The sequence below is a fragment of the Scomber scombrus genome, chromosome 3 (genome assembly GCF_963691925.1).
Source record: "Scomber scombrus chromosome 3, fScoSco1.1, whole genome shotgun sequence".
Taxonomy (NCBI): Eukaryota; Metazoa; Chordata; class Actinopteri; order Scombriformes; family Scombridae; genus Scomber; species Scomber scombrus.
This window is the reverse complement of record NC_084972.1, coordinates 3,716,746-3,729,624: the sequence shown is the minus strand read 5'-3', so window position 1 is coordinate 3,729,624 and position 12,879 is coordinate 3,716,746. Positions and strand designations below refer to the sequence as shown.

At 38.4% G+C, this 12,879-nt stretch overlaps 2 protein-coding genes across 2 annotated transcripts; both read left to right on the top strand.

Moving 5' to 3' along the window:
* The first annotated feature begins 4,256 nt into the window (after positions 1-4,256).
* LOC134003207 (uncharacterized) lies at positions 4,257-7,827 on the top strand. Its single transcript, XM_062442343.1, has 2 exons — positions 4,257-4,692; positions 6,101-7,827. The coding sequence occupies exons 1-2, from the start codon at positions 4,497-4,499 to the stop codon at positions 6,763-6,765; spliced, it is 861 nt and encodes a 286-aa protein (XP_062298327.1). The 5' UTR covers positions 4,257-4,496; the 3' UTR covers positions 6,766-7,827.
* Positions 7,828-8,162: 335 nt separating this feature from the next.
* Positions 8,163-11,496, top strand: LOC134003200 (zinc finger protein 3 homolog). Its single transcript, XM_062442330.1, has 2 exons — positions 8,163-8,600; positions 10,398-11,496. The coding sequence occupies exons 1-2, from the start codon at positions 8,405-8,407 to the stop codon at positions 11,309-11,311; spliced, it is 1,110 nt and encodes a 369-aa protein (XP_062298314.1). The 5' UTR covers positions 8,163-8,404; the 3' UTR covers positions 11,312-11,496.
* The last annotated feature ends 1,383 nt before the right edge of the window (positions 11,497-12,879 follow it).

Genomic DNA, 12,879 nt, shown 5'->3' with positions numbered 1-12,879 from the left:
AAATGCCTCAGAAAGACTATATATTTTTTTTTAAAGATTATCCAAACGAATGATGTGCAGAACAAATGTCAAACTATTTCATCATCAAATGCATGAAGTAAATATAAAGTGTCTTCTTTCATGATAATAACGTATGGGTTTCATTGCTCAGCCTAATGCCACTGCAACCAGGCCCTGGATAAGCAAGAGAAAATGGATGGATAGATGAAGTAAATATAGAGTATCCTCTTTCATGATAACACATGTTGTAATATATGTGTCATTACAGACTTACAGAATGTGGACTCTCAGAAACTCAATGTGAAGATGTGCTCTCAGCCCTGAAGTCCAACACTCATCTGACAGAATTGTACCTGAGCTACAACAGGCTGTCTGATTCAGCAGTGAAGCTTCTGTCTGCTGTACTGGGGAGTCCAACCTGCAGACTGAAGACTCTGAGGTCAGTTCACTGACTGTGGCTTTGGAAGTTTATTCCCCCTATTTATTCAGTGCACATCCTTCACAGAAGTTTCAAATGTTTGTTTCATAATTTTCAAGATTATTTTCTTGAGCACAAATCAGTAGAATTTAAATGTTTTCAGGAATTTAAAATCCACAGTCTTGTTCCTTGTAAAAAATGATTTGCAGAGTTTAAATTAATATGAGGCTTCAGCAGTCTGAGTTCCACATATCTAGTAAGTATGTTTGTGTTTCTTCAATGTTTCCTTGCTTAACTGCAGTGAAGGGATGGATCGAAACTCAGAGGGAATTTTGTACTGAATATTTTTTGTTTTGAAACTGCTCTAATTTACTTTATGAACGAAAAATATTTATTTAATATGTTCTTTAAAGTGTTTTAATGAATAACGTCTGTAGGAGCCATATATTTGATTTCATTTGAGTGGTAGCGCTCCTCCCAAGTGCTAGGGGGAGCACGGTAAAAGGCCGGCTGGGCACAGATAAAAAGGTCATGCCAATCAAGCCAGGTGTGTGCTGATGGTGAGAATATGTTTTTGACTGTGCTCAGGAGCAAAGGGCTGTTTTCTGTTTTATTTATTGTAAATTTATCTAAAGGAAATAAAATCCTCTGACGTACATGTCAGAGGAAACCGATCCATTAGCCTCCAGTAGTGCTAAAAGTACAGGGCATAGTCACTACAACGTCTGACCATTGATATTGATCTTTCAGTACATATAAACACACACACACACACACACACACACACACACACACACACACACACACACACACACACACACACACACACACACACACACACACACACACACACACACACACACACACACACACACACACACAAATAGATCAATGCAGGTGTTTTAAAGTATTTTTATGACTCAGTGTTGACAACCTGAACACATCTAATTGGATAATAAATGAATTTGAATGTACATCATTTATTCTTTATTCAGGTTGGTTGGCTGCAATTTATCAAAGACCAGTTGTGATTTTCTGGCCTTGGCTCTGATGTCCAACTCCTCCTCCCATCTGAGAGAGCTGCATCTGAGCTGGAACAGCCTAAGCGATTCAGACGTGAAGCAGCTGTGTGATCTTCAGGAGAGTCCACGCTATAAACTGGAGATTCTGGGGTCAGTAGAGAGTTGGAGTCAGTCTGTGCTGGTTTCAGCAGTGTTGTATTAAACACAGTCAGTATCAAAGCAAAGATCCAGCTGTTCCACTTCTGGTCTGAGCAGGACTGAAGTCCCTGCTGCTCTTTATACTGGATGTGCTGCATCACTGACTGACAGCTGATGAAGTGAGTCTCACTAAACACTCATTTATCTCCTCTGTTCTTTCTTCTTCTCTCATCAGATGGAGGAATTCTTGATCTGTCAGAGTGAGAGTGAACATCCAGGAGTGTTGAGAGAGGATCAGCTGGATCCTGATGATCCATCTGGACCAGAGTCTGGATCTGGATTTTGCCGTCTTCACTTAAGTCTCTTAACTGGCTACAAATTACAAACTGAACAGTTATCTGGATTTTGCGGAAGTCCGCACATTACAGATTTGTTATACACAAGCCTTTATATTAATTAACAATAACTTTATAATTTAAACTTATAGGTGAGCTCATGTGATCCAGGCCTATCTAATCACATCCTTTAAATCTTGTTTTCTATATTAGTGCAGCATCTTGCATGTGTTTTACATCACTGCACACAGCAATAATGATGCAAAGGGACTGTGGACACAACATCATTAAAAACATGAAATGTATCTTCTCCACTGTCTAATTCATCTCCTGTTGACTTATGTGTCCTTACAGCTCTTTGAAATATATCTGTGCCATCTGCAGTTTTAACACATGAGTCATTGAATAAATAAATTTTGCATGAATGCAGCTTGTTTTTCTCTAACTTCCCACTCAGTGGAGGGAAATGAATAAAGGATAAATATGATCCTTGGTCTTTGCTGTCAGGCTCTGGATCAACATGTTAGCTATAAGTCTTTATCTTCCTTTAATTCACTTCTTCAAACTCATTTTTATCCACTGATCTACCAGTTATTTAGTTTTATATGTTGCACATCTTAAATTTGAATCTTCTGTGTTTTCTGCATTATTTTCTTGCTGTATTGTTAGTTTTGTGTAAAGGGAGGTTTAATATTGTTTTGAGAAGTCTTATACAAGTCTGAAGGGAGGGTGGTGGGATGATGGTGATGCTAAACAAAGACCAAATTCTAATTAACGTGGAAATAAATTACATGTCAGCATTTTTACCCTGTGTTGAGCTTCAGCTTTATGTATATCATCTATTTTTGTTGTAATTATTTAAATGACTCTTATTTGACCATAATCCTATCTGTTTATTTCTATTCACTTAAAGTTTTATTTTCTTTTTATCTCCCTAATATTGTTTTGCATTGTTGTTGTTTCTTGACACCATTGTAAATGAGGATTCCTACTCAATGGTCTTTGGAGGTTAAATAAAGGTTAATAATAACTGAATCTGTGTTCTTTGTTTTGGATTTCTGTGGATCTGTTAGATTTTTTTGTCTAGCCACTGGACTACCAGGATACACCATCATAGTATATGTCACACTTTAGTTTAAAGCTGGATTATTCTGATCATTTATCATTAATTTCTTCAAAGTTTCAGGAAAGAATTGTCTCTCAGTTTAGTTTAGAAGTGTCTCTATGAATGTTTTTGTCTGTTAAATGTTAATAAGAGTGAAATTGGTTTGCAGTGTGTGTCTAAAACATAACACGCACAATATAAGAAACACACACACTAAGAAGAAAAAAAGCAATCCAAGACAGAGTCCACACATGGCACACATCCTTCATTAAAGCGGCTGTTGTCTTTTCTTAAAAATGAAGTCAGTTTTAGCTACTTCATCAGTGTCAATCTTGAGGTGTTTTACTCCTTCACTGCCTGAATCAACTGACTGTTAAACAACCTTGAATTTGCTCAGAAACTGACACAGAAGATGAGGAACCAATAAACGGCATGGAAAACTGAACATTTCTGGCTGCTGAAGAATTAATTATACCTCGCTGTCACAGATGACACCAGTGACATTGGACATTCTTCCGCCAATACAGTATCTTCAACCAAATGTAGCAGAGGAGGACAAAATGTGTGGTTCGTTTGCAAGAAGACTCATTTCAAAACAGCTTGACATCAAAACTCACATAAAAGAGGATTATTGTTATTTCATTAAAAAAACTAGAAAATGGTCTCATGGCAATTTTTAAATAGTGCACATGTGTAAAAACTGTTTTATTGTTCTGTAATAATTTAAGAAACTATACGATCACATGTTAAAGTGGTTACTAACGGCAACAGCGTCAGTTGGTCCCTGTTGCCGTTGACGACCGCAGATGTGGGTATAGACTGGAGCTGTACAGCACTGGCCACGTTGATGTGTTTTTTTTTATTATTATTCAACAGATGTGCTACACTGACCAATAAACGTGCTGTGAACCCAGAGAGAAAGGTTGTTGATTGGTCTCTTCAGTCTGCTGAAGCAAGGGGTTACATATGTAAATATGGTAAGCAAGTCAGAAATGTAGAAAGTGTTTATCATTAATAAAAGCACAGAGAAAGATCTCCGACTTTAAACTCAAACGGTGTTAATTTTAGCCCTCCTTATTAAGAATTCCATTTATTGAACAACTAAAACTTTCGAATCATGGGTTCATATTTATAAATTCCTTCCAAATACAACCATAATTTAACATAACGGGACGTCAAGAGTCACGTGCTTCGGCTGTTTGGATGACGTAGCATCCGACTTCCGTCAGACTGCTAACTATTGTTTACACTGTTCAGTCTCCTCTCTCTCTCTTCATTTATCTCTCTAGCTGTCTTATTATTCTTAGCTTACTTTGCATACCTCTATATAATCTAGTTGTCTTTATGAAAGCACATTAGCGTTAGTACATGAATGCCTTTCTTTCGTTGCTACTCTGTTTACTAGCTCGGAGCTTAGCCTAGCTCTGCTGTTAGCTTTGTGAATCCACAGGTACATCTTCTCGTCCTCCTCCTAAAAAATGGCCAATAGGTTACTGCAGCTGAGAGTGTTTGTTAATGAGAGGCTTACAGCGGCCGCGGAGGAAATCTTCGGTGCTGTGGAAAGAACCATATTAGAGTATCGAAACGACATGTATCTGTCCAGAGAGGATGTGAAACAAAGCGGGCTGCTGATGCTAGCTGAAGGTTTGAACCGACAGATGGAGTTCTCTGCAGGTCAGTGCTCTGTGCTGTGCACTCACAACAAGCTCTACTCATGATCTATTGTACGTGTGATCTGCTGGGCTCAATTACAGAAATGTTGGACAGTTTTTACATATGGCACCTAAGCAATATATTTCAGCATTGAAGCTAATGCATAATATCCATCCGCTGCACTATTCTGAAACCCCTTAAATGTTTTCTTAAAGAGAAAGCAGATTTCACACTCAGAGAAGAAATGGCAAATATAAAAGTGTCTATGTACCAATATGTCCCACATAATGTGTCTTTCCTAATGTGGGGCAGTTCAGGCTGAAAGCTGGGACACTAATTGAGGGGCCGAAAGGTCTTTGATCAACAACACTCAAAGGCAAAGTACATGCCCATATTATTTACATTTGTGAAGCTGGAATCACACAATTTGGACAATTCTTTCAAATAAAAATCACTCATCATGGTTAATGTAATAGATGGCAACTTAATGAATCTATTGAAGCATATTACTGCCACGTCAGATGAAGAAAAAAGGATCAGTATCACGTTTTAATGTGAAGTTCATATTTGAATGAGGAAACAGTGTGTAGAGAATGGATAGGAGTTAAGGCTGGGTGTTATGGACAAAATCAAATATCATATCAATATGATATTTTGACCAAATATCTCGATATCAATATTTCAACAATATTGTTGGGATAACCATTAGTGTTCACACAGAAAATGACGTAGCTGTGCTACAACAGTCTGGTTAGTTCACAAATCATATCATATCATATCATGATATTACAATATCTAAAATCTGAGATGATATCTAGTCTCGTATCACAATATTGATATAATGACTATAAATTGTCCAGCCCTAATAGGAATATAGCTCATTTACACAATTTGATTTAAGTTCTAGGGCATTTGATTTAGACATGGTAAGATTCTGTTGTTATTGAACACAGTGGGTGATATTATAATAAGTATGCTTACGCTAAGAATGATTTTAAAATGCATTGGGCAGGAATAATCCTTCCATATTAATCGAATAATCATTGCAGGGGGAAAAAGTGTTTCCCTTCTCCCTGATTTTGCTGAAAATACTTCTTTATCCAACATCTGCCATGATGACTGCATTTACCTGGATGTTGCTGTTTATCCATAACTGTGTAGTGAAAGAGGGGCTTACTCTACTGTGTATTGCTTACTGTAACCATGACAAACTTACACTATATTAGTGGTATTATTAATCATGTTATACAGCATAAAATATTATCTAATCATTACATTAGCACACATGTGTACATGTGTCATATGTTTTATGGATGTTGCTGCTGATTGTTAAAAAAATTGGTATAAATGCAATGACGCAAACTTACAATACATGATGAAAGTTATTGCATTAAAGAAAATAATGTTCTCATTGGCACATTGTCTCCAGTCTCCCAGGAAGTCAGTGTGTCTGAAGCAGAGGCCTCCACCCAGCCAACACACACTGCAGATGCATCTCCAGAGCCTCAGGAACACTGGACCAGCCGGGACAACGACAAACTGCAGGAGCTGTATGAACAGAGCACGCAGCCCATCTCACGCCGTCAAACCCAAACCGATACCAGCAGAGAGGAAGAGCTTCTTCCCAGCACTTCGACCGACTGGTTGAAAACAGAAGAGGAAGACGACGGCTATGAAAGATCAGAAGCAGCAAACTTCTGGCAGCCGCTCTCCTCAGACAGCATGGATGAACATGATACCAGTGATGCTGAGTATACAGAGAGAGGAGACTCTAATTCTTGTTTAAAGACGGTAAAGTCAAAGCAAAAAGCAAAGCAAAGACTTTTAGGAACAGCTCTGGGGAGCCAACTTAGTGAACAACAGCCATGTCTACCCCAAACACCTCCCTTTGCAAACATGGTGATGATGCAGCTTCAAGCCAAAACTGCAACTTTACCATTGCTTCCAGCTTTAACTCCTGGAAAGAAGAGGAAGAGATGTCAGAGCTGCCCTAAGAAGAAGGACACCAAGACCAGCACCATCTGCCTGAAATGTCAAAAATACATTTGTAAGGCACATTGCCAAACATTCACATACTGCCTGACATGCATATGAACATTATGAGAACAATAACTTTGTTTATACAGCACCCTTTAAAAAACTAACTCACAAGTGCTTCACAATAGTTACAACAAACACCACCAGTTAAGAAAAAGCCATAAGAGACGTCAGTAGAAGGGATTTAAAAGAGTACACTGAGTCTGCATGCCTGAGAGCTCCAGGTAGGGAGTTCCACAGCTTAGTCAAGGCACACATGATTTGCCACAAGGGGACCAGAGGGGGCACATACACTGTTAAATGGACATTACAGTGAAGTTGGAAACATTGTGTGTCTAGCAGATTATTTTACTATGTGTTAAAACATGTAAAAAAAAAAAACAGAAGGGAAATGTCTGCTTATGTTGATACAGTTAATCAAATTACCAAAGTCCACTCACACGTATTGAACCTGCAGCTTTTGTGGCACCATGCATCTCAACACTGCACACTGATACTTTTTTCATTAACAGTGTTCCCATTTATTTGCTTGTTTTATTGAACTCAATAAAGATATAAGAAAAAAAGCTACTAGAATATTCACTTAAGATGGATATTAGGTTCATAATTCTTCAAGTCTGTCTTAAAACATCAACATGTAAACCTGTCTTTCTTGTTGTAATCATTCCTCCTGTTCATACTGACCATTAGAAGATCCCTTCATAATGCACTTACAATGGAAGTGATGGAGGACTAAATCCATATTTTTACTTCTGTGTAAAAATGTATTTAAAAGTTGATCTGAAGCTAATATGAAGCTTCAAATCAAATCTTCTGTTTCAACCATAGACTGTATATAAGTTCAACGTTACAGTATTTTTAGTACCAAAGTCCCTCTTTTTGTTACTATACTTCCACCACAGCTCAACAGGGAAACACAAAGAGGGAATTTGATGCTAAAAAGACTAAATGTGTCAGATATCACTTGATATGACTAACTCAAACTGCTGAAGCTTCACATGAGCTTCACATCTACTTTAAATGCGTTTTGCTTTAGCAGGGAGAGCTGGGAAATGTAGTACAGTTGAGCTGAGATTTGTTTTAAATCTTTATTTTTTAGATATATATATATATGTATGTACAAACAAAACTGTCTTTATCAGGGGTATATATACAACGTTATAAGATTAAAAAACAAAATAAAGACAAAAACTATTTAAGAATGAAATATGTATTCACAATAATATATCAGTCTATATGAAATATATCAAAAACACAATGAGTTCTCAATGCCTTCTTATTCTTAAGTCCTGTTATTGTAGTTACATATTGATGCAGTTCTTGATAAAAAAAAATAATCATTTTTTTTAAAAGCTAAAAAGAAATTGGTTGGTTCAGACGTCACGTGCTCTGACTGTTTGGATGACGTCGTGACGCAGCATCCGACTGCCATCACATTGCTAACTATTGTTTACACTGCAGTCTCCTCTCGCTGTCCTCTTCATTTATCTCTCTAGCTGTCTTATTATTCTTTGCTTACTTCACATAGCTCTACCTATACCCTATATAATCTAGTTGTCTTTATGAAAGCACATTAGCGTTAGTACATGAATGCCTTTCTTTCGTTGCTACTCTGTTTACTAGCTCGGAGCTTAGCCTAGCTCTGCTGTTAGCTTTGTGAATCCACAGGTACATCTTCTCGCCCTCCTCCTAAAAAATGGCCAATAGGTTACTGCAGCTGAGAGTGTTTGTTAATGAGAGGCTCACAGCGGCCGCGGAGGAAATCTTCGGTGCTGTGGAAAGAACCATATTAGAGTATCGAAACGACATGTATCTGTCCAGAGAGGATGTGAAACAAAGCGGGCTGCTGATGCTAGCTGAAGGTTTGAACCGACAGATGGAGTTCTCTGCAGGTCAGTGCTCTGTGCTGTGCACTCACAACAAGCTCTACTCATGATCTATTGTACGTGTGATCTGCTGGGCTCAATTACAGAAATGTTGGACAGTTTTTACATATGGCACCTAAGCAATATATTTCAGCATGAAGCTAATGCATAATATCCATCCGCTGCACTATTCTGAAACCCCTTAAATGTTTTCTTAAAGAGAAAGCAGATTTCACACTCAGAGAAGAAATGGCAAATATAAAAGTGTCCATGTACCAATATGTCCCACATAATGTGTCTTTCCTAATGTGGGGCAGTTCAGGCTGAAAGCTGGGACACTAATTGAGGGGCCGAAAGGTCTATCACCTTAATATATTCAAAAATCTCCTTTAGTTAGTAACACTCAAAGCCAGTGGCAATTTTAGACCTTTTTTAGGGGTGGTCAAGCACCCCTAAATTGGATCTCAGCACTCCCAAGAATAAATACATTTTCCCTAAAAATTATTTTATACAAATTTAATTATTTTGCGCACCTGTTTATTAGAGGTGGGACAAAAACTTCTGCTACAAGTTCAAATGGTTTTTATTTTAACAGGTTTAATGTACTTTGGATAGTTCTGTTATTAATATATAATCTTTCCCTCAGGGTTCATTAACTATCTTAGAGTCCTCTCTGTAGAAATCTGTGATTGTTTATTCTGGACCATTATTATTATACACTATAGTAGACCACTCTACTATGTATTAATATTTCTTGTTATAATTTATGTTATCCAGTGACATGAGTGGTTTAGCAGAGGGTTTGAACACTTGTAGGTCATTGTATGTCACATTCTCATTAGGAGCTGAGCCCCTCTAAAGGTCTGATCCTAGAATCAACCCTGCTTAAAGCCAAAGTGGATGTCCATAGGTCATATCAATAATTGTTTTAGAATGGTAGTGTATTAGATCATGTATTAATATTAGTAATATTTAAAACTAAAACTAAAACAAAAATAAGCATCACAAGCCGAAGACCTCTGAATAAATATTGCTATTGAACATTTAATGAATGTGCTTGAATGCATGTATCATTTAGGAACGTACATGACTGTCCCACATTTCCTAAAGTGGGACAATGAGAAAGTGAATGAAATAACACATATATGAAACTGCTTTACATCATGTTATAGCATATTTTGATGTATGAATATATCATAAACACAATCTGTTAACGATGTACAAGACTGCTTCATTTATGACAGATTTCCTTAAAGTCCCCCTCCACTCAAAAATGTGTTTTGCTTCTTGTTCCTTCAGTTGGATGTTTGAGCTAGCAGACTTTGTAAGGAGAGAAGGAGCAGTTGTCATTTTAAAAGTTTTAAAGAGGTATCTGTGCTTATTGTGTAGAAAAACAACATTAAACTCAAATTATTATTCAAAGTCAGTATTTTAAACACATCTTAAAACATTTCTTGAGGGGATATTTAACATTTAAATACTATCAGTCCTTTGTCACTGACGTTTGACTCGAGTTCACAGCAAGAACGCCCCACTCTATGTCATACATTCACATATGAAGTCATATGATTTCAATTACATGACACGTCAGGTTTAATTTGACAGCAGTCCTATTCATTAACATGTGTTAGAAGAAGTCAGTGTTTGTTATCCATAGCCTTCTGCTGTGATGACTGCATTTACCTGGATGATGCTGTGTAGTGACAGAGGAGATCACTCTTGTGTATATTGCTAATTGTGACCATGACAAACTGGTATTATTGATCATGATATAAAGTATGAAATATCATATTATAAATGTTCTTTTTAACGCTTTCTCTTTAGTCTGCCAGGAGGTTGGCGTGTCTGAAGCAGAGGCCTTCACCCAGCCAACATATGGTACTGATGCATCTCCAGAGCCTCAGGAACTCTGGACCAGCTGGGACAAAGACAAACTGCAGGAGCTTTCAGAGAGTGATGTCGCTGCTGCTTGTGTTAAGCATGAAGAGAGCACGCAGCCCATCTCATGCCGTCAAACCCAAACCGAGACCATCAGAGAGGAAGAGCTTCTTCCCAGCACTTCAGCCAACTGGTTGAAAACAGAAGAGGAAGACGACGGCTACGGAAGATCAGACGCAGCAAATCTCTGGCAGCCGCTCTCCTCAGACAGCATGGATGAGAATAACACCAGTGAAGCTGAGTATACAGAGAGAGGAGGATGTAACTCACATTCAAGGCAAAGACTAAACAGTCCTACCAAGACTAGTTTGTCTTGTAAGCTGTGTGGAGAATCCTTCCACAGCAGGAGCTCATTAGTGATACATGTTAAATCGCACTCAAACGACACAACCGCTCTCTGTCCTCCGGATCACGCAGAGTTAGCAGACAGCGGGATGAAAGCCTTGGGAACGCACAGAGGAAACAACCTCTGTTACATGTGCGGCAAAACATTTACCACCAGGACGCATTTAAAAAGACACATGCTGGTTCACACGGGTCAGAAACCACACTGCTGCAAAATATGCGGCAGAAGATTCGGACGAGGCGAGTGTCTGAGGGTGCACATGAGGATCCATACTGTGGAGAAGCCGTACTCGTGCGAAGTGTGTGGGAGGGAGTTCAGGCAGAGGGGCAACATGATCTGTCACATCAGGACTCACACAGGGGAAAAGCCGCATCGCTGCGTCATCTGCTCCAGACCGTTCGCATACAAGAAGGACATGTTGAGACACATGCAAGTCCACTCAAAGAAGACATGAAATCCCATATATATTTAGAACTGGACAAATGTGTACAGTGTGACATCTTATCTTGATATTTTCAATGCAGCTACTTTAGATGTTGTAGAATATTTCACTCTGTTCCAAGCTGTATGTCAGGCATGTCCAAACTATTTCATAAAGGGCTCTGAAGACTGAGATTAGCTGCTTGGTTTGGAATTAAAACCTGCAGCCAGATGACCCTTTATGGAATAGTTTGGACATTCCTGCTGTATATTAAGTGTCCTTAGGTCACATTAAAAGTGCTTAAATGATTTATATAAGCCATTAAAGCTAGGGTTGGTAATCCTGTTCAGAAGCACTTTTTGTTATACTGGGTGAAATGGTCCTTCTATTATCAGAGGTATCAATATATTATGTCTTTAGAAAAAGGAACGGAAAAAATCAGAGCTCTGTGGCAGCCACAGGACTGATAAAACTCCGACCAATCCATGCTCTTCGCACCGAAAAGCAAAAACCAATCAGTTGCCTTCATGTCTAGTTTTGCATCCGCCCCCCTCTCTCCCTGCCTACTTCGCGCGTGCACAGTCTTTACCTGTCGCTCTCGCTGGTTTGTGGGGGCGTGGCTTGGACGGACTCACTGACGGGAGGGGGAGCAGCGGGGTGGAAGTTAGAGGAGGCAGGAGGAGGTGCTATTTTCAAATCTTGCTAGCTCTCTTGCTAGCTTTCCAACATTACCAACCCTACCTTTAAGGGCAAATGTAGCATTTTACAACAAAATGTCTGTATTAGTTGAATACAGTAAGTTTTCACTCATTGGTTTTTAATGTTTTTCACTTTGTACTTAAGACAGAAATCCCAAATGACTTTGTTCATTTCAAAGACTCGTAATTAGTGATTATAGTTTGTTTACTTCTTTCCTAATAGAAGCAGTAACATCACTGGTTTCATGCACTTCAATACACATGTCAGTAAGTGAGCACATCGCCTTTCCTTTGACCCTACATACAGCACTAATTCTGACTGTCTTCAGTTCAGTACTAAACTAGCCTATGCAAGCACTGCAAATAAGTTTAATAGCTCAGCAGTCGACTATTTACCACAGTGTTATCAGGTTGTGGTGTTTCTGTAGCTTCTGCTGTCTGTTAATATGTTTCACTAAGGATTTAATGTTCTGTAAATGCTGTGTCACCAGTGAGAAGCTCCACTGCAGAAAACTATTCATTGAGCCAGATTCTATGATAAACATTTGTGCGCACATTTATCAAAGCCATGTATTTGATTTAGGTTAAATGTAATGTTCCTCCCAGACACTAGGGGTGCATGACACAAGTTATTTTACTTCCTGCCATTAATCACAGGTGTTGATGATGGAACATGCTTGTGTGTATGTTGGGCTTTATTTGTATAGTTTTATGTGGAAAGCTTAATGAAGAGTGACAGACATGGACATTGGTAAGAAAATAGACGCAGTATATGTGAATCTACCAACCTGAAGGGAAATGATATGGTGGCAGAAATATTCAGCAGTGTAAAAGATATATAGTTATTACACAATTAAAGAAAAGGACAGGACTGAATTTAATAAGTAGAAAAACATCTAAATA

Excerpts from the sequence above, each read along its gene's own strand:
- LOC134003207 (XM_062442343.1), top strand. The coding sequence starts at position 4,497 with ATGGCCAATAGGTTACTGCAGCTGAGAGTGTTTGTTAATGAGAGGCTT. Across the intron at positions 4,693-6,100 it reads ACAGATGGAGTTCTCTGCAG|TCTCCCAGGAAGTCAGTGTG; the intron begins GTCAGTGCTCTG and ends CATTGTCTCCAG.
- LOC134003200 (XM_062442330.1), top strand. The coding sequence starts at position 8,405 with ATGGCCAATAGGTTACTGCAGCTGAGAGTGTTTGTTAATGAGAGGCTC. Across the intron at positions 8,601-10,397 it reads ACAGATGGAGTTCTCTGCAG|TCTGCCAGGAGGTTGGCGTG; the intron begins GTCAGTGCTCTG and ends CTTTCTCTTTAG.